At 36.0% G+C, this 26,516-nt stretch overlaps 1 protein-coding gene across 1 annotated transcript; it reads right to left on the reverse strand.

The window, feature by feature from the left end:
• Positions 1-1,930: 1,930 nt before the first annotated feature.
• On the reverse strand, positions 1,931-2,323 carry LOC149173180 (uncharacterized). Its single transcript, XM_089426597.1, has one exon. The coding sequence runs from the start codon at positions 2,321-2,323 to the stop codon at positions 1,931-1,933; it is 393 nt and encodes a 130-aa protein (XP_089282723.1).
• Positions 2,324-26,516: the final 24,193 nt, after the last annotated feature.

Consider the following 26,516-nt stretch of genomic DNA (forward strand, 5'->3'; position numbering starts at 1 on the left):
ATCGGGTACCATGATGAATAATTTTCTATTGTTCCCTATATGACAAGTGACGAGGCACTTTCCTTGTAGCAAAATAGTTAGCAATATCTGCATACCACAGAGTGTTAGCAGAAATTGAAAAAAGGTGCTCATCTGGAACACTATTTTCTATGGGTGTACTTTCAACATTATTATCTATTCTAGACAGAAAATCAACAGCCACACTATCCTTTCCTGGTTTATCTACTATGGTGATGTCAAATCCTTGAAGTGACAACAGCCATTTTGTAATATAGCCAGGGGAAATGGGTTTATTCATTAGATACTTGATTGCTACATGATCAGTATGTACAAAGGTAGGATACCCGGTAATATAATGCTGGAACTTGTTGATGGCATAAATGACAGCAAGGAATTCTTTCTCAGTCACTGTGTAGTTTAACTCGGCAGGATCCAAATTATTACTAACATACTAAACTACATATGGTACCTTGTCTACTTGTTGTCCAAAAACTGCCCCAACTGTTATCTGAGAGGCATCAGCATGGATATGAAATGGTAATGTCTAGTCCATCCCTCGAAGGATTGGAGCTCTACAGACAACTTCCTTGATCTTCACAAAGGCTGCATCACAGTTATCTATCCACACAAAATATGCATCTTTTGTCAGCAATTGAAAAGGTGGATGTGTTATCTTAGCAAAATTTTCTATAAAGCACCTATAATAACCAATGCAACTGATAAAGCTATGTACCTGTGTGGGTGTTTTGGGTATTGGAAAGTGTAATATTACCTTTACCTTAGCTGGATCCATCCGAATTCCAGCAGCTGAAAGCAAATATCCCAAGGCTATTCCTTCCTCCATCCTCATGTGGCACTGTACTATACTCAAAGAGACATGCATTTGTTTACATCTTTCAAGAACTTTTTCCAGATTTGCCAGCCCTTCTTCGAATGAGTCTCCGTAACGAGTAAAATCATCTATATAAATTCCAACGCTATCATCTACCAGATCAGAGAAAATCCCTAAAATTTTCCTTTGGAATGTTGCAAGCACATTACAGAGACCAAATGGAAGGAATCGGTATGTGAAAGTTCCCCAAGGGCACGTGAAAGTGGTTTTATCTTGATCCTCGAGAGCTATCTGGATCTGGTTGTACCCACTAAATCCATCCAGGAAGGAGAAGAACTTCTTCCCAGCCAAAGTATCCAAGACTTGATCAATGAATGGTAAAGGGAAATGGTCTTTCTATGTTGCTTTATTTAATTCTCTGTAATCTACACATATCTGCCATTTACCATTTTTCTTGGGAACAATCACCAACAGGGAAACCCATTGGCTATCCAAAATGGGGTAAATAAATCCTACATCCAGCAGCTTTTGAAGTTCTTCCTTGACAATGTTTTTCAAAGCGGGGTTCATTCTCCTCTAGGGCTGTCTCATAGGATGACAATCCTCTTTGATGTATATATGATGGGTACATAGATTGGCAGGAATCCCCTTCATGTTTGTATAGTCCTAGGCGAAGGCTTCTTTGTGATTTTGAAGAACATCTAGAAGTCATTTTGTCTGGGATTCTGACAGATTTGGATTAATATTCAGGGTCTTTCCTGGCTCTATCTCTATAGAAATGTTGTCATGGGACACAGTTGTGGGCAGTTCTTCAAATCCATCTGTTGTTTCAATGCTTTCCTGCATTTCACAGCTCAAGACAGATTCTAGAATTCGTTGATTCGAATCTAAAACAGAACAGGGGTCACTAATGAAGGTGGTAATTGTATCATCTTCTATTTCTGTTTTCAGCTGAAGGGCCTATCCAATAGTAAGAACTGGTCTTAATTCCTCATCTTCAGATTCAAACTCTTCCTTTGGCAAAGGTTTCTTACAACTAGATGGCTTCACCGACGAGCTAGGTTTTGCAGGAGGGTATAACACAAGGTTTTTAGTAACCTACCCATTTGAGATAACCATATTCCCAGAACGACACCCAATGTAAGTGTCTGCGGTTGCCAACCACGATCTTCCCAAAATCAAGGGGTGGCCACCAGCTGGGGACTGTATTTGCAGCACTAGGAAATCCAGAGGGTAATGCCATGAATCAACTGAGATTGTAATGTCTTCTAACTTTCCTACCAGTTTGACTATAGATCTATCTACCAATTCTAACACAGTAGGTGTATGTTTCAGGTTTCGAAGACCCAATGTATGCATAGCTTTAGCCATAATGACATTTATAGCAGCACCCAAATCTACCAGCACATTTGGAATTTCCACTCCATTAATTTGCACAGTTAGAATTGGGTTCCTTGGGTCCCCATATTTCACAGGCATAGCCTTTCCCATCATAAAATCTGATAACTTTCCCATCACATGAATAGTGAGTGGGTCCCTTGATTTCTTTCTAGGCTTTTTAGCACAATATTCCCTAAGAGTTTTTGCATATATAGGTACATCCCTCATAGTTTGTAACAAGGGAATCCTAAGAAACATATTTTGTAACTCCCATAACAAGTAAAACTCAGCTTGAGGGATTTGTTTACTCAAGGTCAATCTTTCAGGATAAGGCGGGTCAACTCGGTGTTCTTGAGTAATTAGCAGTTGAGGAGATGTCTGATTTTTACTAGCTTGGTTCGATTTCTCTTCAACTGTTTCTGGTTCTTTAACCTCACTGCCAACTTGTTCAATAATAATAGGTGAGGGTTGAGCATCTACTACCTGCCCGGATCTCAAATTCATCTCATAAAGTTCTGCGGTAGAGATACTGTATGAAGGCAGGTTGAGGGTGTCAGCTTGTTGAGCCCCTTTATTGTTAAGATTCGTATTAGGTTGGATAGGAAGTTGAGGGCGAACAAGTGGATTACCAGGAGGTATGTTAGAGGGCAACTAAAGTTGTTGTTGTGGCATTAATTGGGGAAACTGTCCAGGAGGAGAGGTTCCACGCCAGTTCAGGGCCCATGAAGAATTTGAACTATTTTGAGGAGCCCACTACTACCAAGGTGGAAACTGATATTGGGGCCACATAGGGGGATAGGGCATGGACTGAGGACCCATATTAAAATTGTTAAAATACTGAGATGGATCTTGAAACATACCTTGATTTCCAGTTGGTGGTCGAGGTTTCCATGGCTTTTTAGATCCCATAAAATACAGTTGGTCCACCTCTTCGCTTGTCCCTTGAAAAACTGCTTTCAATCCTGGCAAGGAGGGGCATGAACTTGTTGCATGGCTCAGCTCACAGATTTCACATTCTTCCACGGAGTTCAACAGACATTCTCTAGGTGGATGCTTCTTTCTGCACTTCGGGCAAAATATAGCCATAGTCTTTTCCAATTCCATCTTTTTTGTTTTACTTGTAGTGTGTCCATCTGTGCAGATAGGGTACTCAAGATATCAGTCCTTAAGTTATCCAACAGGTTTCCAATTTTTTCTTTCGTGACACCTCCACCAGATACTTTTGTTGACCGAATTCCTTGTTTATTCCTTGCAGCTCCCCTCAAGCACTGGATGCATAGCTCACAGATGGTATCGAAGTCCTCTTTTGATATATCTCCCTTTCCTACTATGTTTAACAGTTCCAAAGAGTCTTCTCGAAAATCCCGGAGAAGGATAATTTTCAAAATGTCCTTATCCAAGTTAGAATGACCTAATCTCTATAGTGTGTACTTAAATCGTTCCACATAATCCTCCATATTCTCGTCTTCTTTCTGCATGAACTTAAAAATTTCTTCCTTAATATCCTGAGATTTGCAATAATCTTGATACTTCTCTAGAAAAGAGGTTTTCATACCATCCCATGTGGAGATAGTCTTTCCTCCTAGACCCATAAACCACCGCAGGGCTATCCCTTTTAATGTAGCAGGGAAGATTTTCAGTTTTTGAGCATCGGTTATGTAGTCATATCCTCGACACACAATATCAAATTCGAAAAGGAATGTGTCAGGGTCTTCAGAAGTCAACCCATGGAAGCTTGGTAAAGTTGTCAGAGGAATGGGCTTCGTTGGTGTGACAATCCCAAGATCCTCAATTAGGAAGTCAATAGTAGAGGTTATGGGTGCCATGAATATCCTCCAATAATCACTGGGAATTTCAACAGGCTCTGCAAGGAATGATGGAGGGGGTCTTGTCACGAAAGTTTGAGTTGCTTTAACAGCACTCCCCTTATCCCATGGTGATATCAATACCCTTACAACTCCTTCCTCCTTGACACAATGGCTTGATCCCTCAGACCCTTTTCCTGCAACTTCTCCTTCCCTACTGGAATGGGCTGGTTCCTCGAATCTTCTGCTTGCAACTTCTTCTCCCTCTGTTATCAGCAACGATACTCCTTCATCAGGTACACTGCTGCATACTTCTTCTGCTGCTAGAAGGTTTTGTTGTCTTGAATCAATAGGAGGTACTATGGATAGCACTGGTTGTTCAACAGATTGTCCCTCTGATTTCGTTCGAGTCCCTACCCTCACAGCAGCATGAGAAGATGCCTCTGATTCAGCTTTTGCGATGATTTGTTGAATGTAAGTGTTCCTTCCCAAATCCGGTCCCCCTTTCTTCGGGGCTTTTCCTCTGCCCCTTTTATTCGAATCTTTGTTCATGCAAGTTGGTAAGAGGGAAATATCTAAATTAAATCACTACGCTCAGGACCTAGAGTAGGGTGTCAAAGGACCATTCCCTCCCCAGGATGAGAGGTAGGGCTTTAACAAACAAGAAAAGAAAACAACTAAAAAAAGAAATCTAGGGTTCAGGACCTGGAGCAGGGCGTCAAAAGACCCTTCCCTCCCCAGGACGAGAGATCAAACAAGAAAAGAACACGCATAAAAGGAAATCTAATGCTCAGGACCTGGAGCAGGGTGTCAAAAGACCATTCCCTCCCTAGGACGAGAGATCAAGTTTTAACAACTCAAAAAAATTCAGAACAAATAACCAAAGCAAGCAACTCAGCCCAAAAATAGTAAAAAAAAATGACAGAAATCAAAATACTAAGCTCAGGACTTAGAGCAGGGTAGCACTTCCCTCCCTAAGATGAGAGATTGATCCTCTGGTCAATACAGATCATGTCTTGCACCTTGTTAGCCTTCCTCAACAACTGTGCCAAAATGTTGGTGTCCGAGTGAGAATAAACTATTCCACCCTTTTCCACATTCATTTATCAATCTGGGTGCGTACAATTTTCAAGGTAACGCACAAGGTATATGCAGGGGAAAGGTTACAATCTCAAATTAACCCAGGATTTGCGACTAAAGAATCAAAGCATCGTTGTAACAGTAATGAGAAATAATATTGTTGAACTTAAAAGGCATTCACATCAATCAATAAAGACGTGTAACAACAATAAGGAAGTAACACACCATAATACAAACAACACACATAAATCAAATACGTGGCACCTGATCAGAAGAGCGGGACCATCTCTATGATCATGGCCGCGTTAACTCACAACTAAGAAGAGAACAACAACTTGCTTGTATTTAATATAAGAGAAACTGTTACAATATTTGTCTCTGCGTGGCTAACCTCTCACACAGGAATAAAACCCCTTTTATACAAATACATGGGAATGACATATTCCCCAAAATCTGGCAACTAATGCCCAAAAATATACAACTGTTAGAACAACAACTAATTTCCGAGAGAGCAAGAACAGTAAAGATCCAAAATAGGCTTTGAAAGCAGCTGCAAATTGGTTATGTTGTTGCAGTGTTGCCAAACAGCTACTGTGAATGTGAGACTGTTGCTGCAAGCTGTGAAGGTGATACCTGTTCACCGGAATCTGCGGAAATAACAAGGTTTAGTAGTTCGCATAGGCAAAATCCCCGTGACCTTACTTCATCAATTAAATATTCCAAGAGACGTTAGAAAGAAGGGTTACCTCATAGATTTATCACAATAAATGCATATCATTTGGTGCAAAAAGGATGAAAGGATAGGTGAAAATATAAGGAAAAGATAGGCAAATTTGGTGCCCAACAGCAGGAATGGGGTTTTTAAACCAATGGACGTGGCCAATGGGGATGAAATCCTTGGTTTCCACTATGTAAATGGTGTTTATTGATGATTAGATGGTGTGAATGCTTTTTCTAGGAGGAAGAAAGAGTGATGATGCATGGAATCCCATGGTAACTCATTTGTTGTCATGGCCTCAAGGATAGCTTCATCAGAATAAAAAATACTCGAAAAAGGTGATGGAGGTGTCATTAGGTCATGAGGAATTGTTGGTGCATGGGAGTATTAGTGTAAAAGCAAGGGTATGATATCATTGATGATCCCCAATATTGCAACAAGAATGTTGCAACTCCCAAGGCTACCAACTTTAATTATCAACCTGGGGATTGTACAAACTTATGAGGGGCCAACACTGTATTTGTGGTAGACATCTTACTCTTCTTAGTCTAACTCCCTTTTATGTAGGTGAAAGAAGGAAATGAAACAACTTGAAATGAAAAAATAACTAGGTAATTCTTCAGTCTTAAGTTGAAAAAGGTAATTAGCAATAACAAAACATATTATACTTTTTTTGGAAATTAAGTGATAGAAAGGAAATATATTATATTTTTCAGAAAAGGAAATTCATAGATTACTCTTGCAATAAGGAAATCACACAGTGCTTAAAGTAAATTGTGGAAGGGAAATCTAGACTAATTGCGGAAATCAACTGTCAAGAAGAAAGCAATGTAAAAGCTAAATGGAGACCTAACCAAGCCTTAGCTCAACCAAAGTGGGCTTAGAGTATTCATAGGATATAAAAATAATTTTACCATGAATTTGGAGTGAATCTTGGTAATGGAAGAGCTCAAAAACAAACTGCTACAAGAAACGTTTTGTTGCTACAGGAAATTTCCAGCAAGTTTGTCTATCGAGTTAACCTGTCAGATGCCCCAGCTAATAAAATGAAAAAATTGTGGGTAAATTTTGTTATTAATTTCAGTTTTTAGGCTTAAATCTAAGCAGAATGAACTTGAAAGAACTTCATTATCATGTGCTAAAATTCAACAGAAATTTACTACTAAAACCCTTCAATTTCAAAACAATGAACTAGTGAGTTGATCTAAGCACCCAAATTCCTAAACTAATCAAGTGCAAATTCCATGGGGTAAATTTTGTTATTAATATGGATGTTTTTAGGATTCATTCCAAGTGTAATAAACTTGAAATAGATTCATTAGCATGTGCTAAATTAAACATAAATTTATTACTATTTTGTTACAAGATACTTCCAGAAATTCCATAATTGTGAACTAGTAAACCAATTCAAGTAGCTCAATAATGAAAATGAATTTGCATAGTTGTTCTAAGGATGCATCATACTTGTTACTTTATAAATGGCCTGAAAAAACATTTACTTCAATCATTTAACCAATATAACCTACAACAAATGAAGCATGAATACTAAGTGTAGAAATAGGAAATGCGAGAATAATAAATGCAATTGAACAAGACATTCAAAGAAGATAAAAAAATTTCACAGTGTGGCTTTAAGGCTCGTAGGATGGCCAACTCCAAGCATACTCAAAGTCATATGAAGAAAACCAAGCCTTAGAAGTTTAAAATTATGTTGGCATTGTAGTGTTGGCATTGATTTCAATAGGGTCATGGTGCTGCTTGTCATATGTCTTATGTCAATCTGGTAATGTTGAGCGTCCTCCTCATGATGAGTGTGATGAGTGTTGGGTTGTAGCAGTGGTTAGTTTGTTGGTCATGTTGGTTTCCATTAATGTCAAATTTGTTGTTTTGTGACTTAGTGCAGGACTTGGAGGTTGAGTAGTGATGGTTGCAGGACATGTTAAGATGGTTGTTACAAGTTGATGTTGCTACAAGTATTGAAGGTGCCTCTACGGGTGTTCGAGGAAGTTGTATGACTTGGTGTTATTTTTGCAGGTTTTGGATATGTTGATACATGTGTTGCAAATGCTTCTACAAGTGTTGGAATAATTAGAGATGTTTCTACATGTGTTGGAGACATTTTTATAGGTATCAGATACTGCTTGATGGCTTGATGATGTTGTTATAGGTGCTGGAGGTGTTTGTTTATGCATTGGTTATGAATATGATTCTTTGGTTATATAGTGTTACCAAGGATGGTTTTCATGGTATTTGGTATGGTAACTAATTGGTATTACCATGGTATAGGTGCCCTTGGTATTCGCATTTCCATGGTATTCACATGTGGTATTTTGGCTTTTTTCTTTGACAGCTGTACAAGTGCCCTTCGTATTGGTATTATCATGGTATAGGTGCACTTGGTATTGGTATTACGATGGTACATATGCACTTGGTATTGGTATTACCATGGTACATGTTCCCTTGGTATTGGTATTACCATGGTATTCACACGTGGTATTTTGGCTTGTTTCTTTGACAGTTGTACAGGTGCCCTTGGTATTAGTATTACCATGGTATATGTGCATTTAGTATTGATATTACCATGGTACAGGTTCCCTTTGTATTGGTATTACCATGGTATTCACATTTGGTGTTTTGGCTTACACAACATTACCCTGACATTCGCATGTAGAAATTTTGAATAATATAACACTTATTCACAGAGATTATCCTGATTATACACTATTTGTGGAATGCATGCATAATACACAACATCCTCTACCATTGATCATCAATTTGCGGAATTAAAAAAAAACAATCGCATGCGCACATTGAAACATCAATCACACATATCAACACAGTATGTAATGGGGAAAGCATACAGCTGAAAAACCCCCAACTATCTGTATATTATAATGATAGAGAACATGTAAAAATACATAGTACAATACTCCTCACAAGTACTCAGTACTATCTCCACATGCTACACACAAACTAGCTCATATTTGAACAAGTCACGGGTTCAAATCTCCTCCATTTTTTGCCTGCCTCTACTACGCAATCCAAGTTGAGAATAGATCAGATCCAAGTTCGAATTCCCTTGGCTTGTACTGCACAATCCGCATTGGCAATCTCAATCAATGATTGTGCAAATCTCATGCACAGCTATAGTCACAACTGATAGTAGTCTCACCCTTTCACCCACCTCTAACACTTGTCTCCACTGAACTATCCATGCACTGAGTTAAATGATGTATTCTTTAGTTGATTTATGAGTTAATAATTAGTGAATTAATTAATAATTAATTCGCACCACTCATCACTAGTGTATTTTTAGTTAGACTAAATACAACTAGTTCAACTAAGTCAAATTGAACACAACTCCATCAACTCCTCAATCAACTCCACCAAACTCAATCACTTGAGTTCTAACTAAAGTCCATCATGCAATAGCTCAACTAACCCATAGGAAAAGCGTATTTCCTTCTGGCAGTTGCATGTGCCACATCCGTAGCTCGAACTGAAGTGCTGCAAGAGGATAAGATAATGTTTATAGTCCAAATATTATTAAGAGCTAATAATATTCGACTGTTCTATTTTTTGACTAGCAGTCTAAAAATAGACTCCGCCCATATGTCTAAAAATAGAGGTCCATCTATTTTTACCAACATGACCAATCATCCATAAATAGCATCCTGCAACTCATAGACCATGATCCATATGTCTCAAAATAGACATAGTCTAAAAATAGACTTTACGCCAAAAATAGCCTGCGGGCCCACTTAGTGAAGGCGACTTCTTTTCACTAAGCTCCATCATCTTGTTGCATTTTCAACATCGAATTTGATATTGGTATTACCTTAGTATTTTCCCTTGGTATTGGATTCAATATTGATGAGGATAGTTTTCTATTGAGTTAACAAGAAAAAAAAAAAAAATGTTTGGACTAGTTATGTGTTGAGTGAGAGTGTGAGTGCAATAGAGGGTTCACCACCTATGTGAGGGTTGTGTTGCAGATTTTCTGAAGCATTTTGCAGTTGTAGTAGCAGATAGCAGGAGCATGTTTTAGCCAACATTTTTTGTAGTGTGTCAGGAAATGAAGTAGAGTTTTGTTGCAGATCTTTTTGGTGATTGGTAGCAGTGTGTGATTGCTGCAGTTTGTTGTCGAGAGTAGCATTTTTTTTGTGAGAAATTTTTTCTATTACAAAGAGGATTGTGCTGATGCATTTTTCAAATCATTTTATGATGTAGTTGTGTTGATTCATTTTATTTCGGAGTTTTGATTTTATTCCTTGAAGATATTTTTGTTGTGGTGTTCATGTTGAGCATTTCTCGGTTCCATTCTGAAAATGTATGAAACGAGAACCACAGAGAGAGTGGAGTTGGAGGACTCTGGAGAACTCAATACAAGTGAGTAATTTTCTCAATCAAATTGTAGTTAGATAGTTCAGAAGAAATTGGGCATGGCTCGTTGGTCGTGGTAGCTTCCAACAGATAGGAGTCAATAGAGTCGTTTGATAGTTCTAGAGTAACTAGGCGAGGATCGTTGGTCGTGGTGGCTTCCAGCGGATGGTTATATGTAGATCCGCATGAGAAAGAGATATACATTTGATAGTAGCCAGATGAATATCTGTGTAAAACTTTGTTTGACATAATAAAATATTTTGAGCAATGTAGTAGTTGCAAGGGTGGTTTTTTTCTCGGAGAACGATTTCCATTAGAAATACTTGTGTTCCATGTGTTGAATGTTTTCATGGTTTCTAGTTTCTATTTGATTCTTTGATATTTGTTTATGTGCTTTTGTTTATTTATGGTTTACAATAATAATAATTTGGAGAAAAATTTATAAGTGCCTTCACTACTAATTCACCCCCCTCTCAGTAGTGATCTAGTTTCCAACAATTGATATCAGAGTCGGGCCTCTCGATTGCAACTTGATCGATGGAGAGTGGATTTGAGGAGAATTGGTAGAAATTTTGCAAAAACAAATTTCAAAGATGGATCCACAAGGAGTTCCAATTCTTCACGGAGGTAAATTTGTAACTTGGAAAGTGAAATTGGATTCATATTTTCTGTCCCTTAATGAAAATATTTTTCTATCAGTAGAGTATGGAGTGAAAGATGAATTTAATGATTTGGCTAAAAATATTATCTTGCATGGGATTTCAAAATCTGATAATTTTTATGTGAGGCATTGTGAGACTACAAAAGAGATGGAGGAAATTTGTAGATTTCATAAATGGAGAACAATGCAAAGGATTCTACTCTTATTACAGTGGCAAATCAAGCCTCCTCACAAGAAGATGGAAGTACCAATCGCTCACAAGATGAAGATGAAATCCCTAGCGATAGCAGTGATGGATCAAACATTAATCAATAGGAACAACAAGAAGAGATCAACAAAAATGATGAAGAGAAATCCAAGGTAATGGCCCTAGAAGCATAAATTAAAAGGCTCACAGCTGAAAATAAAGATCAATGAATGTTGCTGCAAATGTTTGATGAAAAAGAGTGTGCTTACAAAGAAGAAATTTTAGATTTTAAAACTCACCTAGAAGAAGGAATGAAAATTGAAATTGGAATGAGAAAGAAATACAATGAGTTGGAGGATGAGTATAAAAAATTGAATGCTAAAGCAATTTTTGCAAGGAAGGAACTAGAGAGGTTCAAATCTAGTTCTCAAGCATCTACAAGCAAATCAGAAATTATTGGAGAAACTAGTATAAGTTCGAAAAAGGAGAATGAACAGCCATCGAAGAACCAAATGAACAAGAAAATAATAGAAATCAAAAGAAAGCCAAGGAATGTCAAATGTTTTAGTTATCGAAACCATGGGCATATAGCAACAAATTGCAATAGTGGAGAGATCAAACCCTCTCAAAAAAAGGAGAAGCCAAAGGAAAAGAAACCACAAGAATGCATGCAAAGAATATGGCCATTTGCAAAAAAGTCACCATCATTCATGTATAATACTCCTTTTTATGTTTATTGTTTCTCATGCAATGATTTTGGCCATAAGGATATTGATTGCATGACACATGCAAGGAATAGAAATCAAATTAGTAGAAGATATCAGTCCATTCCTTAGTTCCTTGGTCACATAAGATTTTTTGTGTGTGACAATATTAGCCATAAGGCCAAGGATTGCAAGCTTCCCATGTGTTACAGGAGATCCAATCAAAGAGAGAAGAATATGCAAGGCCAACCACATAAAAAGAAGGAAGATCAACATAAGAAAGTTTGGAGGAGAAAGGAGCAACAAGGAAATCCCACCAAAAATTGAGGCCTACATGGTCTCAAGGGGAGCATATGGCCACATCTTGAGTTGCATGGAAATATTTGGAGGTGCATCCATATCGGAAAGAGTGCATGATGAAAAATATACATATGAATGAAATGCATGTGTTCAGGGGGAGTGCATGAGGTTTGAAGTGTTAGTTTTATTTCTGATTTATTTTCATTTTCATATTGTCATCATTCAGATCAACCACATATGTTTTGTTGTTAGTTTTGGAGCAGCTACATGTTGAGTTATTATTAATGTTTTTGGAGGTATGGAAGCCACATGGTTGTCTTATGCGCATGGTCAAGGTGTGATGGAGGATCACACATTTAGGGGGAGCATTGTTGCTTCCTATTAGAATTGCAAATTGTTGGAATTGTGCTCACTATGGAGTAGCTTGTTGTGCTTACTTGACATGAGTTTGTTGTAGGAAATATGTTGAGATGAATTTAGTTGTTACTGCCATATATATTGCTAGTAGGATGACATGAATGCTTGCATGACATAGTTGGTATATTGATGATGCTCATACTACTAGATCATATTTTTGTCATGTATTGCCATGTATGTGTAACTACCATGGAGATCAGATGATATGTTGGAGTTAGTTCATCTAGAATATGCATGTTATTGCTCATATTTTCTATTTCTAGATGTATGACACATGTTGTTGCAAATGTGAATTTGGATGGTTAAATCATGATGATTTGTGTTGCATGGAGTATGTATATTATTTTTTATGATGTGATGTTTTTATGCTATGTTGCTTGGTTTCTACTCTCATGGGGAGAGAGAGTGAATTGATGGCTTGAGGTTGAGGAGATGATGATTTTATGTTGTTGATGGTGTTATAGTGCTAGATCTTATGATGTTGATTTCTGCTTCTTAGTGCTTCTTGGATATTCACATATTGGCCACATATTGATGTTGCTAGAGATATTACTTGTATTGGTTCATATGCTGCTAGTATTGTTGTTGTTGCATGTTCATTTGCTGCTTGATGGAGTAGAATGATGCTAGTTATTGAGCCTCATTGATGATTTACTGCTTCATGATGATGATATATTTATGTATATGTTGCTTCTTCTATGTCACATTACTATATTGTTGTTGTTAGTTGATTTTGTTGCTAATGCCTATGTGGAGCATGGTGGTTGCTAGTGGATTATCATGATATTGTTGCAGATCTACATTATTGGGATGGTGATGGTCAATGTGTTGAGTGGCCATGCACTAGCATATGTTTTGGATAATACTTCTATTGTTGTTGCTATATATAGAAAGCTTATGTCATTGATCATGGAGGCCTTGTATTTGATGGATATGCCATGTACTCATGTTGTTTCATATTTTGGGCATGCATAGAGGAGAGCACCTTTGTGTGCAATTGTAAAAGCCATGTATTATCATTGTCTCATATTTTGGGTGTATTGGTAATGGAGAAACCCATTGTGTCAATTAGCTATGATGGGATAATGCGTGTCATATCCTATTTTGATGTAGCCCCATTACATTGGGTGCATGATCTAAACTTGGGTCCATAGAAGTCTTGGTTGATGATAGGTGTATAGGAGTCATATGTCAATCTTATGTACTTATCACAACCATGTATGTGTGACATGAATCATTGTATATGTTTGTTACTTCATTGTACATCATTGTAGTTCAGAGTGACACAACAGATATGTTGCTACAACAACAAAGAGAGTGTGTTTGCAGCCCCATTACATGCTTAGGGGGATCATGTTTAGTTTTAAAGATTGCATGACATTGGCTAGAGACTTGTTGGTAGTTGAGTTCCTTGTTCTACATGCTTATCTTGTAGGGGAGTACTTCTCTCATATGGCACATTATCGTAATTGTCTTCGGTGTTCATATGGTCCTTTGTCATTGATGTCAAAAGGGGAGATAATTTTGATGGATAAAGATCAGCTTCATAGTTGCAGCCTCAGTGTTGGAGAGTCTATGGAGATCAGCGTCAAATGTTGGAGATCATAATGAGGTTGACATCAATGCCAAAGGGGTAGCTAGTTAGCATTGTAGTGTTGACATTGATGTCAACAGGTTCTAGTGCTACTTGTAATATGTCTTATGTCAATATGATTATTTTGGTAGTCCTCCTCATAATGAGTGTGATGACCGTTGGGTTGTAGCAGTGGTCAGTTTGTTGGTTGTGTTGGTTACCATTGATGTCAACTTGGTTGTGGCATGACTTAGTGCAGGATTTGGAGGTTGAGTAGAGATGGTTGCAGGGCATGTTATGATGGATTGTTACAAGTTGATGTTGCTACAAGTATTAGAGGTGCCTCTACAGGTGTTGGAGGTAGTTAGATGACTTGATGTTTCTACTACGGGTGTTGGAGATGCTACTACATGTGTTGGAGAAGCTTATACAAGTGTTGGAAGCCTTAGAGATGTTGCTACATGTGTTGGAGATCTTTCTATAGGTATTGGAGACTGCTTGATGGCTTGATGATGTTGCTAGAGGTGTTGGAGGTGTTTGGAGATGCATTGGTTATGCATGTGATTTCTTGGTTATATAATGTTACCAAGGATGGTTCCCATGGTATTTGGTATGGTAGCTAATTAGTATTACCATTGTACATGTGCCCTTCATATTGGCATTACCATGGTATCTACATGTGGTATTTTGGATTATTGATTTGACAATTGTACAGGTTCCCTTGGTATTGGTATTACCATGGTACATGTGAAATTAGTATTGGTATTACCATGGTACATGTGCCCTTAGTATTGTTATTACCATGCTATTCACACGTGGTATTTTGGCTTGTTGCTTTGACAGTTGTACAGGTGCCCTTGGTATTGGTATTACCATGGTATTCACATTTTGTATTTTGTCTTGCACAACATTACCTTGCTTTCACATTTGGTATTGGTATTACCTTAGTATTTTCCATTGGTACTAGATTCAAGATTCGTGAGGATAGTTTGCTAATGAATTAACAAAAAAATAAAATTTGGTTGGACGAGTTATGTTTTGAGCGAGAGTGTGAGTGAAATAGAGGGTTTTCAAGTTGTGTGACTATTGTGTTGCATATTTCCTGAAGCAGTTTGCAGCAGATAGCAGGAGTATGTTTTAGCCAGCATTTTGTGCAGTGAGATAGAAAATGAAGTAGAGTTTTGTTGAAGATATTTTTGGTGATTTATAGAAGTGTGTGACTATTGCAGTTTGTTGCGAGAGCAACAATTATTTTGTGAGAAGTTTTATCTATTGCAGAGAGGGTTTTTTTGATGAATTATTCAAACAATTTTATGCATTTGTGTTGATTCATTTTATTTTGGATTTTTTATTTTATGCCTTGAAGATATTGTTGTTGTATTGTTCATGTTGAGCAATTCTCAGTTCCATTCTGAAAATGTATGAAATGAGAAACACATAGAGGAGTGGAGTTGGAGGACTCCAGTGAAATCAATATAAGTGAGCAGTTTTCTTAGTCTAATGGTAGTTGGATAGTTTAGAAGAAACTAGGCGAGGCTTGTTGGTCGTGGTGGCTTCCAATGGATGGTTATCCATAGATCTGCATGAGAAAGAGATATCCATTTGATAGTAACTAGTTGGATCTCTATGTAAAGAATTGTTTGACATAATAAAATACTTTGAGCAATGCAGCAATAGAAAGAGTGGTTTTTTGGCCAGAGAAGGGTTTTACACCATAAATACTTGTGTTCCATGTGTTGAATGTTTTTATGGTTCCTAGTTTATGTTTGATGGTCTTATCTTTGTTTATGTACATTTTTTTATGCATGTTTTAAAAGAATAATAATTTGGAGAAAAATTTGTAAGTGTCTTCACTACTGATTCAACACCCCCCCCCCCCCCCCCTCCAGTAGTGATATAGTTTCCAAAAAATGACACCAAACTTCATTATTAGAACCAATCCAAGTATATCCCTGCTGGAAATCAAAGTAGAGATTCTAAATAAAAAGTCTTCTTCACAACAAGACTAAAAAAACCATGCCCCTAGAAGCTAATTCAAATTGGTATTTATACAAACTGATGGGGAAGTAACCTGCTTGAAAGGAGGCAGATTTCCCCTCCAAAATCCCTCAAAAAGTGGATCTAGTCCTCAACAATAGGAATCTTCTTTAAATACTGAGTTTTGATTTCTCTTGTAGCAGGGAATACATCCCTAGATTTTCTCAATCAATGGAGCTACAAAATTTGTTCAATAATTTCATAATATCCTATTCATTTACTGGTCCATCCTGTAGCATCCTATAGCATGAAGCAAGTCCCTAAATTCTCTCATTCTACAAAGCTTCATAATCTTCCCAATATTCTACAAAATAAATATTATTAGGAACATAATAGGCAAATCATCTCTAAGCCTTCTTAAGAACATATTAAATCTGAAAAAAATAAATAAATAAAAATCAAAATAAAAATAAAATAAAATAATAGAAAATACATTATTAAATGCAAAAGGAAAGATTTAATATAGCCTTTATGTGCCTAGGAAATATTAGATGAGCCTCAATGTGTATCTAATTTTAAGGCCCAACATACCCCCCTATTGACACTTTTGTTCACCCTCTGAGCCACCTACTCATCTTCTTTTATCTTCTTTTCTTCATTCATTTCCCTGGTGGGTTTTTTGACATGTAGTTGCCTCTTTTAGATGAAAGCCTTCATTTCCATTTCCTTTTGTATTATAGTGTCTTTTACTTCCTCCTTTCTCTTCTTTTTTGGTCTTCTTGGTGTCTCAATGTTATTCTAAGGCACTTGACACTCTGTTTGAGGTGCTAACAATTCGGCTTGAACCTTTGATTATGCTAAATGAAGCTCAACCAACTTTATTTCATTTATCCTTGTCTATATTTTTTCTTTGCCTATATCTTTGTATTTTCTTTTGTTTCTTCCTCAGTTTATACCTTTATTTATTTTATTTATTTTCTTTGTTTCCTTCCTCTATCTCTTCCTTTTCTAACTTTGTTTGGGTTTTTTCTGCTATAGGAGTTTAGGGTTTATTTGACAATAGGGAATCTTGTAGCAGAGAAAAGATTCATAGTTTTTGCAAGGAGAGGAAAGGATATGAAGGTTAACCAATTATATCACACAAATTTTCACCATTTGTCACACTAAAAAGAATAATCATACCACCCCACTGCAACACTATTTGAATTCAAACTGTATAGTGCTGAAAATTTTCACTTTGACAACTGATATATTTTGAACAATTTTGTTAAATGTAAGTGGAAATAATTTTGACTTATATTTCCTCTAAATATTCCCTTTCTTTTCAAGTCATTCGAGGCATTGGTGGTTGTTTTGGGAAAAAAATCATCTTCCTCTAGCAATTTGTATGTCTCTTATGGCAACCTGTAACTTTCTTGTAGGATCTTATAATAGTCTACCTGTCTCTTTAGCAGCTCTTGTAGGTTCATGTAGCAACCAATTTACATGTCGAGAGGTGGTGGGTCTACCATTTATTTTTTAAATATTATTCTCTCTTTTTTGTTTTTTTAAACAACATTGCATTCAAAACTTTGAATTAACTGAGTTGGCCTCCACCTACCCCTTTGCACTCCTTTTCCTCTATCATAACTAAATAATAACAACCCACTTCCTCGAGTCTCTTTCACTTTTGTCTCATTCATCTCCCATACATGTGGGTGTCCTTTGGAGAAAAGTTAAGTTGACTACTAGATAAGGTCAAGGCTGCTCTGCTACTAAGTTTGGCTATAAAAACAACTTTCCTTCTCACACTTTTAATGTTTTCTCAAGCTAGAATATGTTCGAAGGGTGAGGTTCGAAAGTTGCATACTTATTTCCTACTTGGTTCTGCTCTTGCTGGTGATGTTTTAGTTGGTGATATGACTTACTGATGCTTGCATGAGGTTGTTGGAGCATTGTTGTATATATTGGAACTTGTTCTGGTGGTACTAAAGTGGTTGGTGATGCTATTTGAAAACTTTAGTAGTCTTTTGGAATTACTTTGAAATGTTCATTATTGATGCAAGTTCCATGATTCAAGTGATAAAAAAACACATGCCACCATGGATCAGATGTTTTTGTTGATGTTGATTAGGGATATGTTGCGGCCACAATGCTCCCCTTAAATTTTTCAAATTTATGGGGCCCTCCATTAACTTGGCGTTGTGGTGAAACAACAACCCTCCATTCTTACTTTATTATCTTCATAATAATAATGGGGACCCTCCATGTAACTTTGGCTAAATCACTTTTAATTTTTATTGTTATTTTCTTATTTATTTTCTTCTTTCATTTTTCAAATCTTAGATATGTTATGTTGGCATATTTAACAATCAAGTATTGAAAACTCGCTTGATGCATTGCCTCAATGGGAAAATGAAATTCCAAATCATAATCATGAACATCAGAAGCTATTATTTTCTTATCAATTATCTCTTTCCTCTCAAAGGCTTTTCCAACTTGGCACTCAAGAGTGCACCTTCATAGTATGACCAGCCATCTAACTATACTAAAGATCTCCTAATGGATTCATTAAATTTCCACCCTCACTTCATTGTTCCATTTGAGAGTTATTTGGAAAGTTCACTTACACAAAATATTGCTAACAATCTTTCTAATGTACATAATGTTTATTTATCCATTCTTCCATTTCAATTCTTCCAATATCTAATGAATATTCACCCATATTTTTATGATCCATTAGAGATTTGATTGGAAGAGATGTTTCAAGAGAGGGTGATTGTAAATAAACTTCTTTTTGTAAATAAGTTAAAGTAATAGATGTACATATTGCATTCAAGTTTAATTTTGTTGGCTTAATTATATTTGTGCTTTTGTTACTGATGTTTGATGTGTACATACATGCAATAAATAAGATGCTTGAATGGTTACATTGGAAGTACAACATTACCTAGTCATAAATTCCCTCATGTAATTAGGATAGGAATAGAATTATTTTGGTTAGTTTATTTTGGTTTTTGTTTGTTTCTCTTTTAATAATGCATATAGAGGAATAAATAAAGAAATTATCCCTTTCTAGGTCACAACATGTTTATGGAAGTATATATTTTCACATCAGAATTTCTATTTGTATACTTTGCACAAGTGATTTTCTCTATATTTCTTTGATAAGATGAGTCATGATCATATTTCATTTTTTTATTGCACCTGAAATAAAGTGCTTGATTTTTTCTTGTTCTAATTTGTTGTGGTCCATTAACTTCTCAAGTTTCAAATGATCAATCAAAGAAAGGGCCTGAAAGAAAAGCAAAATCACAAAGGAATTTTACTTCAATTTTAAAAGACTCATGTCCATGACTTTACTTTTGCCCTTTTTGATTTTTACATCTGCCATGATCAAATCTCCTTATCTTGTGTCCTCTCCTTTGGTTTCACCCCTTTCACAAATCTCAAATGATTTAGAGCCTATAGGGTCATCTAGTCTGCATATTGTATACCCAGGGGTCGCTAATTGTTAGGCTTTCATTGAGCATCCATTCCTTCAACCTGGAGCCACAATTGTTCCTTGAAGCATATCCTTTACTTTTCCCTAGGTGATGAGTATAGGTAGGCCCCTTCATCTTCATTCCATCCTTGTGTATTCATTTATGGTTTTAACGCTACCTTGGTACCCAGAAGCCTCAAAGCTCATAACTCCTTAAATCCTTTTTCCCAAAAGCTTATGAGCATGCAGGGTTCCAGGCTCCATGCCATCATGTATTTTAATTTATGTACATTAATGGTTTACCCCCCACTCCTACATATTATCGCAATATCTTATGAGTAGTGGCCCCCACTCTACTTTAATAACCCTTGAACCTGGAAGCCCATAACATTTTACCAATTCATAATATTTTTTGGGTATCTGGGCTCCAGGTGCTCCTATTTCCTCTCTACTAAGCTCGCGCTACTAGTACCTGGAAACTTATTTTAAATTGCATTCGGGCTCTCCCTTCTAGACTATTACATTTACACTCACTCTTTTACTACCTGGAACCCCAGGAGCCTGGACCTTCTCAATTATATTTCTTTGAACTTCCAGGCACCCGACTTTTGTGGTGATGTCCTGCTTTATCACCCCAAGCATAGGGATGGAACTCTTACCATTATCACACTTGCCTACCTGGATGCCTTCTTGACCTTGAAAGCCAATTCTTATTCCTTCTTGAGGAAAATCTCAGGCACACATTTTTCCTCCGTGCTACTACAACTTAATTATTTCACTATTGTATCACGCTTTAAAGCGCCCACACTATTTTCCTTTGAATAATTTCATCTTTCTCCCAGGCTCCAATCTTCTGGGCTAGTGAAAAATCTCATCACTTGTGACTCACTTGTACTATTGATTTCATTTTACTATTAGATGCCCGATATTCTTGTTTTCTGTCTCATCTCGACCATCATTAAAGTGCATTGTTTTTCTTGTTGGGACACTTCTAAACAACCTCTTTGATAATGTCACACATTGGTATGCAAGAATAAAATATGTTGTCACTTATAGAAGGTAAATTTAAAATTATATATTTCCCTAAATCATAGATTTATGGTTTAAGACTCAGTTTGTTTCAAGTACTTATCTCTTAGAACTTATATTGCTTGATCAATTAACGTGGGACCCATGGGAAATATTTTAATGTTTGAAGCCTCATCGGATTCATCTTTTCAACCTTTTGGTAAATTTGAACTCATTACCTTTTTAACCAGAAATAATTGTTTCCCCTAGTGTGTCACCAATTGTTGTGGTAAAACAACAACCCCCCATTCTTACTTTATTATCTTCATAATAACTGTTATCACAAAACCAGTACTAGGGGCTGCAACCAAGCAAGGTTTCATGTAACTGTTTCAGACCAGACTTTAGACTAGGAATTAGCCTTCCTAATCAGAGAGGGCTCTCTCACAGGCTTTTGATAGAAAATTAATCACAAGAACAGAGGGCTAACTCTTCACACATTTATAAAAATATAGCTGGCTGGACATACATCAAATTAGTCTTCATTGGGCTATGGAGTCTCTCACAGTTAATAAACAAAATCACAGTCATCTCATGGAAGTCAAGGCTCTTTGCATCATCAGATGTTCAAACATAATTTACCTAAATCAAAGCTTGCTAAACATACAGGAAGTCAGAGCATTAAAAATGAATTCTGAGTGATGTTCAAACATGCTTCACCAAAACCCACAGCTTGCCAAACACACAGGAAGTCAGAGCATATAATATGAATTCTGAGGGATTGTGCTATAACAAGGCTGTAAAAAGAACATTAAGAAACTAAACCATCATCACATTTGAACACAGTGATCCATTGAGAATCTTGAGAAGAAACAACCTGTTTTACCATTACTGTAACAGTCTTTACATATGCTCAAAAAAAACTCTGTTTTTGTATATACAGTCCAACCTTTTTTACATAAAAGTTATTCCTATATATAGCCCATCAAAAACCTACTGCATGAGACTCCTCAACAAGCATGAAGGGAGCTCGGAATTTTGACATTAAGGACCTTAACTATATCATAAACAAACTAATTGATTACAAGAGATATGGTGCTACGAAAACAGAGGACTCCATCACATTGGCACTTTAAGTCTTTTTCCTCGTATACTTTGCTGCGTTCTTGGAGCTTGCCACCTGTAGCATTACAATAATAATCAAACCAAACTGAGAGCAGATTCAATGTATGAATAGCCTCGGATGCCTGATGCATAGATGATTCATCAACCAATAAGAAAATGAAGCCTATATTCACGGTTGCTGCCTCCCATCGGTGTTCATGTATTAATGATGCAGTTTCAAGCTATTTAATCCTTGGATAGTCCCGTGTGACTGAAGAAAACTCATGATCTGGCCATCCCATAACTAGACAAGTGTATCACTTAACACCTCAGCAGCTCTATCATAACCCTAAAAACTCGGACATAAAGTGAAACTTTTAACAAGAGACAAAACTTCACCTTTTCTTCGAATATTTACACCTGGCATCCTTTTTTAAATATCTGACTGACCTTCTATAACCTCCATGCTGGCATTAAGTCATTTCTTTAAATATTTGCTGACCTCAGCATTCAAACTCAAGTTTTCAACATAACCAGTCATCTACAGCAGTTTCGTAGCGCGCTACGAAACTGCTGTAGGTCATCAAAATTAAATACATGAACCTTAAAGCAACTATAACTCAAGTCTGTGATTTCTTCAGTCATTCTATACAGGTGTAAGGACATCAAAAAGTCTCAAAAAGCTTTAAAAAGACGATGGCCAAAATATATCAAAATTTGGAAAACACATTCCTCCGTGAATCATTTAGCTAGTTTGACTAGCTTCTCTTTCAGGCTGATGACTTCTTCCTTCAACTTCTTGTTCTCTGCTCTCAGGCTCATGTTCATCTTTCTGACATGTTTGACTTGTTTGATGGCTGAAACCGTCCAGGTGTACACCTCAGCCACTGCATCTACCTGACTAGCAAAGCTTTTGCTGCCTTTCATTACAGCTACGAAACTGTTATTCTGCCTGAAAAATAGCTCTTGGGACAGAGCTCATAGCTTCTCACAGAAAACGTATTTGGCAAAACTAAAGGAGGTTTTTGTGAACCAACCCGTTCTTAACAAAAACCTCTTTTGGTTTTTTGAAAAATTACTCCAGCTGCCCAGAATCGAGCCTTGAAAAAGATGTGTGAAACAGGAAATTAAAAACTGCATCTACAGCAGTTTTGTAGCGCAACTTTAGTCATTCGATTCTCTCAGCTCGTAACAGATTTGAAGAAACTGAAAGAGGTTTTTCTAGTTCAGTATGTTAGGAATAAAAGCCTCTTTCAGTTTTCTAAAATATTCTTTCAGCTGCTCTAAATACCTCCCGGAAGTTGACTGCTTAAAACAGAGAAATATGCCTTGTTTCAATATCATGATGACAGGACCTTGAGTCAATGGCTGAAATTTGTCTTCCTCCATTTGCGCATGAACATAATGATCTATAACATCCAGCAATTCCACAAACACAATCCCAAAATCCAGCGCGTTGTTGTAGAGGCCATGTGTCATACAGTTAACACGTATGTTGTCACTTGTCCATAATCGGTTTCACCCACATGTAAGACTTTTTGTGAGTTGGCTCATTACTCCTTTGCTGGCCACATACATGGTACCAGAAAATATCTACAACACCAACAACCGATGAAATGAAAACAATGCTTCCCCTTTTTAATGCTTTTGGTAGAGAATGTGACAGCTGAGACATATGATAAGCTGATTCAACGTTGATAGACATAAGAAATGCGAAATCTTCATATTTATACCGACATTATTAATCAACATATTGAGTTTCCCATTGCAAAATGAAAAACATCTTTCACTCAACTCCTCTTGTGCTGAACGAGATGATAAAACATAGACTATACCATCAAACTGCAGCCCAGATTCCTTTTACTGAGTCAAACATTCATTAAAATCCTTCAACTGACACAAGGTAATGATAACTTGGAATAAGTCAACGAACAGAAGCCTTCTCATAACCGATTCTGATCAAGCATTGATTTTAAAAAGGACCACGGTTTTGAGACTTGAGTATGAAACAGGGTTTTGATGGAACTTCGTTGGTGATCATGAGAACCTGCCACAACAACTATGAGCGCAAAGCAAAATTACCACTGGAATGTTCCCCTTCAATGAAGTACAAGCCCACACAAAACAGCTTGACAAACCTTATTTCCTGCAGTGTTTCCATCAATTCACTTTAAATATCCGTCATTTCCCAATTTCGCAGTGCAGCCAGTGCAAGGTCAGTGTTTTTACTACGAAATCACTAAAACAGATAGCGCTGCGAAACTGCTAAAAGAATTCTGGCGCTGCGAAACTGCTAAACAAAATTCAGGCGCTGCGAAAACACCCTGACTTTAAGCTAGACTAAAAAATTTTGACAACAGCATTTTCAGTGATAACAATAACAATGGGGACCGTCCATGTAATTTTGGCTAAATCGTTTTTCTCTTTTTTACTTGATTTTTTTTGTGGGATTTTTATTTTTCTTGGTTTTGTGTTTTGATTACTCCACTATATGCGGTTTCTCGCTAGCTTCCCAACGGCTCTAATTTTTCTGAGTTTGGACTTACGGTTTACAAATGACGCTTATTCAAAGTTTTTGTGATTTTCGCCACCTGGGCTAAAAATGTACAAAATGTATTTTATTTTTATATTTAATTAATTGTAAAATTTGTAAATAATATTATTTAATTAATTAATTTACTAACCTAAGTTAATTATGTTAATTGTAATTATTTTAGCTAATATGTAAAATTTAATTATTTTATTAATTATTAAAATTAACTTAATTATTTATTTATTAATTAACCATCCTACAAAACCACCATAGTAAAGATTATATATATATTAACCATTTTACATTGTAAATTATTTATATTAAAATAATGTCATAGTCTAATGATTATGCTTTTTTTCCTTGAAAGTTACGGAAATTCGGGCCATATTTTAAAAAATCTAGCAGGGAGTTTTGTAAATCCAAGTAAATGTTGTCAAACTTTATAATTTTAGGTGTTCCAGAAGTTTTTGAAAGTGCTAAATCAATTTCCACAATTAAAAATATGATTCAAACGTTGTTTCTAAAAATTATTTAAATTTTTTTTACCTAAATTCGAGTCCCAAACAATTCCTCTACTTCCTAAAATAATAAAAATTAAATAAACCAGAATGAACATAAAAAAAACATTTCTCGAAAATACTTCCCCGGTGACTTCAAATGAAATCACTCAGGAAAAACTTTCTCTCATAAAATTCCCCAAACCAAAACCCATGCCCCAATTTTAATGGTTATAATTTTTTGAAGTATATAATAATGAGAAGAAAATCCCACACCCACGTGTTCCTCCCCTCCTCCCGCTGCTCTCCTTTTCCTTACCTGGACCCCAGCTCCTTATTCCTTCAGGCCCTCCTTATTTCTCCGGGAACTTTTGCTTGGCCCACTCCGCTTACCTCCTTGTTCCTCCCTCCTCATTCCATCTTATATCTCTCTCCTCTTTACACTTTACGGGCTCCTTAAAGAGACCCAAAAATAAAAGCCACTATTTTTATATTTTTAAGTGATATTAAATTAAATTATTTTTATTTTATTTTTTAATTCATATTTTGATTAGTTTAATTTATTCATAATTTTTATTTTGTTTAATAATATTTTGTTTAATGTAATTCAAAAATTGCTTTATTACTAATTGTTTAAAATTAATAAAATTGCTATTTGATTAATTTAATTTATTTATATTTTTTATTTTATTTAATAATATTTTGTTTAATGTAATTTAAAAATTGTTTTTTTACCAATTTGTTTAAAATTAATAAAATGGGTATATATAATTAATTTAATTAGTATATTAATAATTATGTTGAATAATTATTTTGTTATTAAAATTTATTAATATAGTTTAGAATTAAAATGTCTAAATTTTGCGTAATAAGGCATTTTTCAGCACACTAATAGTTTTGACACCCCAATTTTGAAAGGTTTTATCTTGAATTTTACTTTGTCAAATGAGGCCCAAGATGGCTTATTAGAAAGCCAAGATCATGGAGAATGATCATGGAACAAAAAATCAATCAAATATACACATTAATATACCTAAAAATTATCAAAAATTTAGGTTCTGAATTTGCAACCAAAATTAATTTCTTGGGTTTTCATTTTGAAACAATTCCATCTACCAAAACTTCTTATTGCAAATTGGTTTGATGATAGCCCTTTTGGACCATAAAAGTGCTGATAGTGATCAATGAGAAGCATGATTTTATTTTAGTTTATTTGTTTAGTTTGATTTCAATTTTAGAATTCTAATTTTGGTGTGGAAATTAATTTATTTTATTTCATCTTTTATTGGTATTGGCAGGAGAGTTGTTACAAAGAGATTAAGCCCAAAGGATTTGGAGCAATAGAAAGAGACCGGAAAATAAGAGAATGGAGGATTTTCAACTACAAGATAGATGAATACAAAACATCTTCAACAACTCTCCATTTTGGGATTCTTTTTATAAATTATAAATAATATTTAGGAGAAGGGCAAAAGGGTTCCTCTCCTCTGCAACTTAGGAGCTCTAAGCACTTTAGTAATGGGGTTTTTAGCTATAGGAGAGGGGTCAATACTCATATATGAGGTTATTGATGGTTTTCTTTTCAGAATTCTATTATGTTAATGGGGCAAAACTATCACTTTTGTAATTCTTCCTTCTACTAGCAGAGCTGATCGTTTTGAGGAGATTGTTGGAGATTCATTTGGGAAACATAACAAAGAGATCCAGGTTCACCAATTTTTATTTGAATACTTTTATTTATAATGAAAATTTCATCTTTTGATGGAAAATTTGTGTAAAAATTTCCATATTGTGCACTTTTGTTTGATATGAATGTTTGTCTTATAGATCAACTTTCTGATATATTAGTCTCATGGATCTGTTGTTGGTTTTCTCTTTACTCATGTGCGTAAAT

The sequence above is a fragment of the Pinus tabuliformis genome, chromosome 4_2, assembly GCF_031772625.1.
Source record: "Pinus tabuliformis cultivar Carrire ecotype Pingquan chromosome 4_2, CPIR1, whole genome shotgun sequence".
NCBI lineage: Eukaryota > Viridiplantae > Streptophyta > Pinopsida > Pinales > Pinaceae > Pinus > Pinus tabuliformis.

Bases quoted from the DNA above. Each gene is read 5' to 3' on its own strand.
- LOC149173180 (XM_089426597.1), bottom strand. From the start codon at position 2,323: ATGGGAAAGGCTATGCCTGTGAAATATGGGGACCCAAGGAACCCAATT.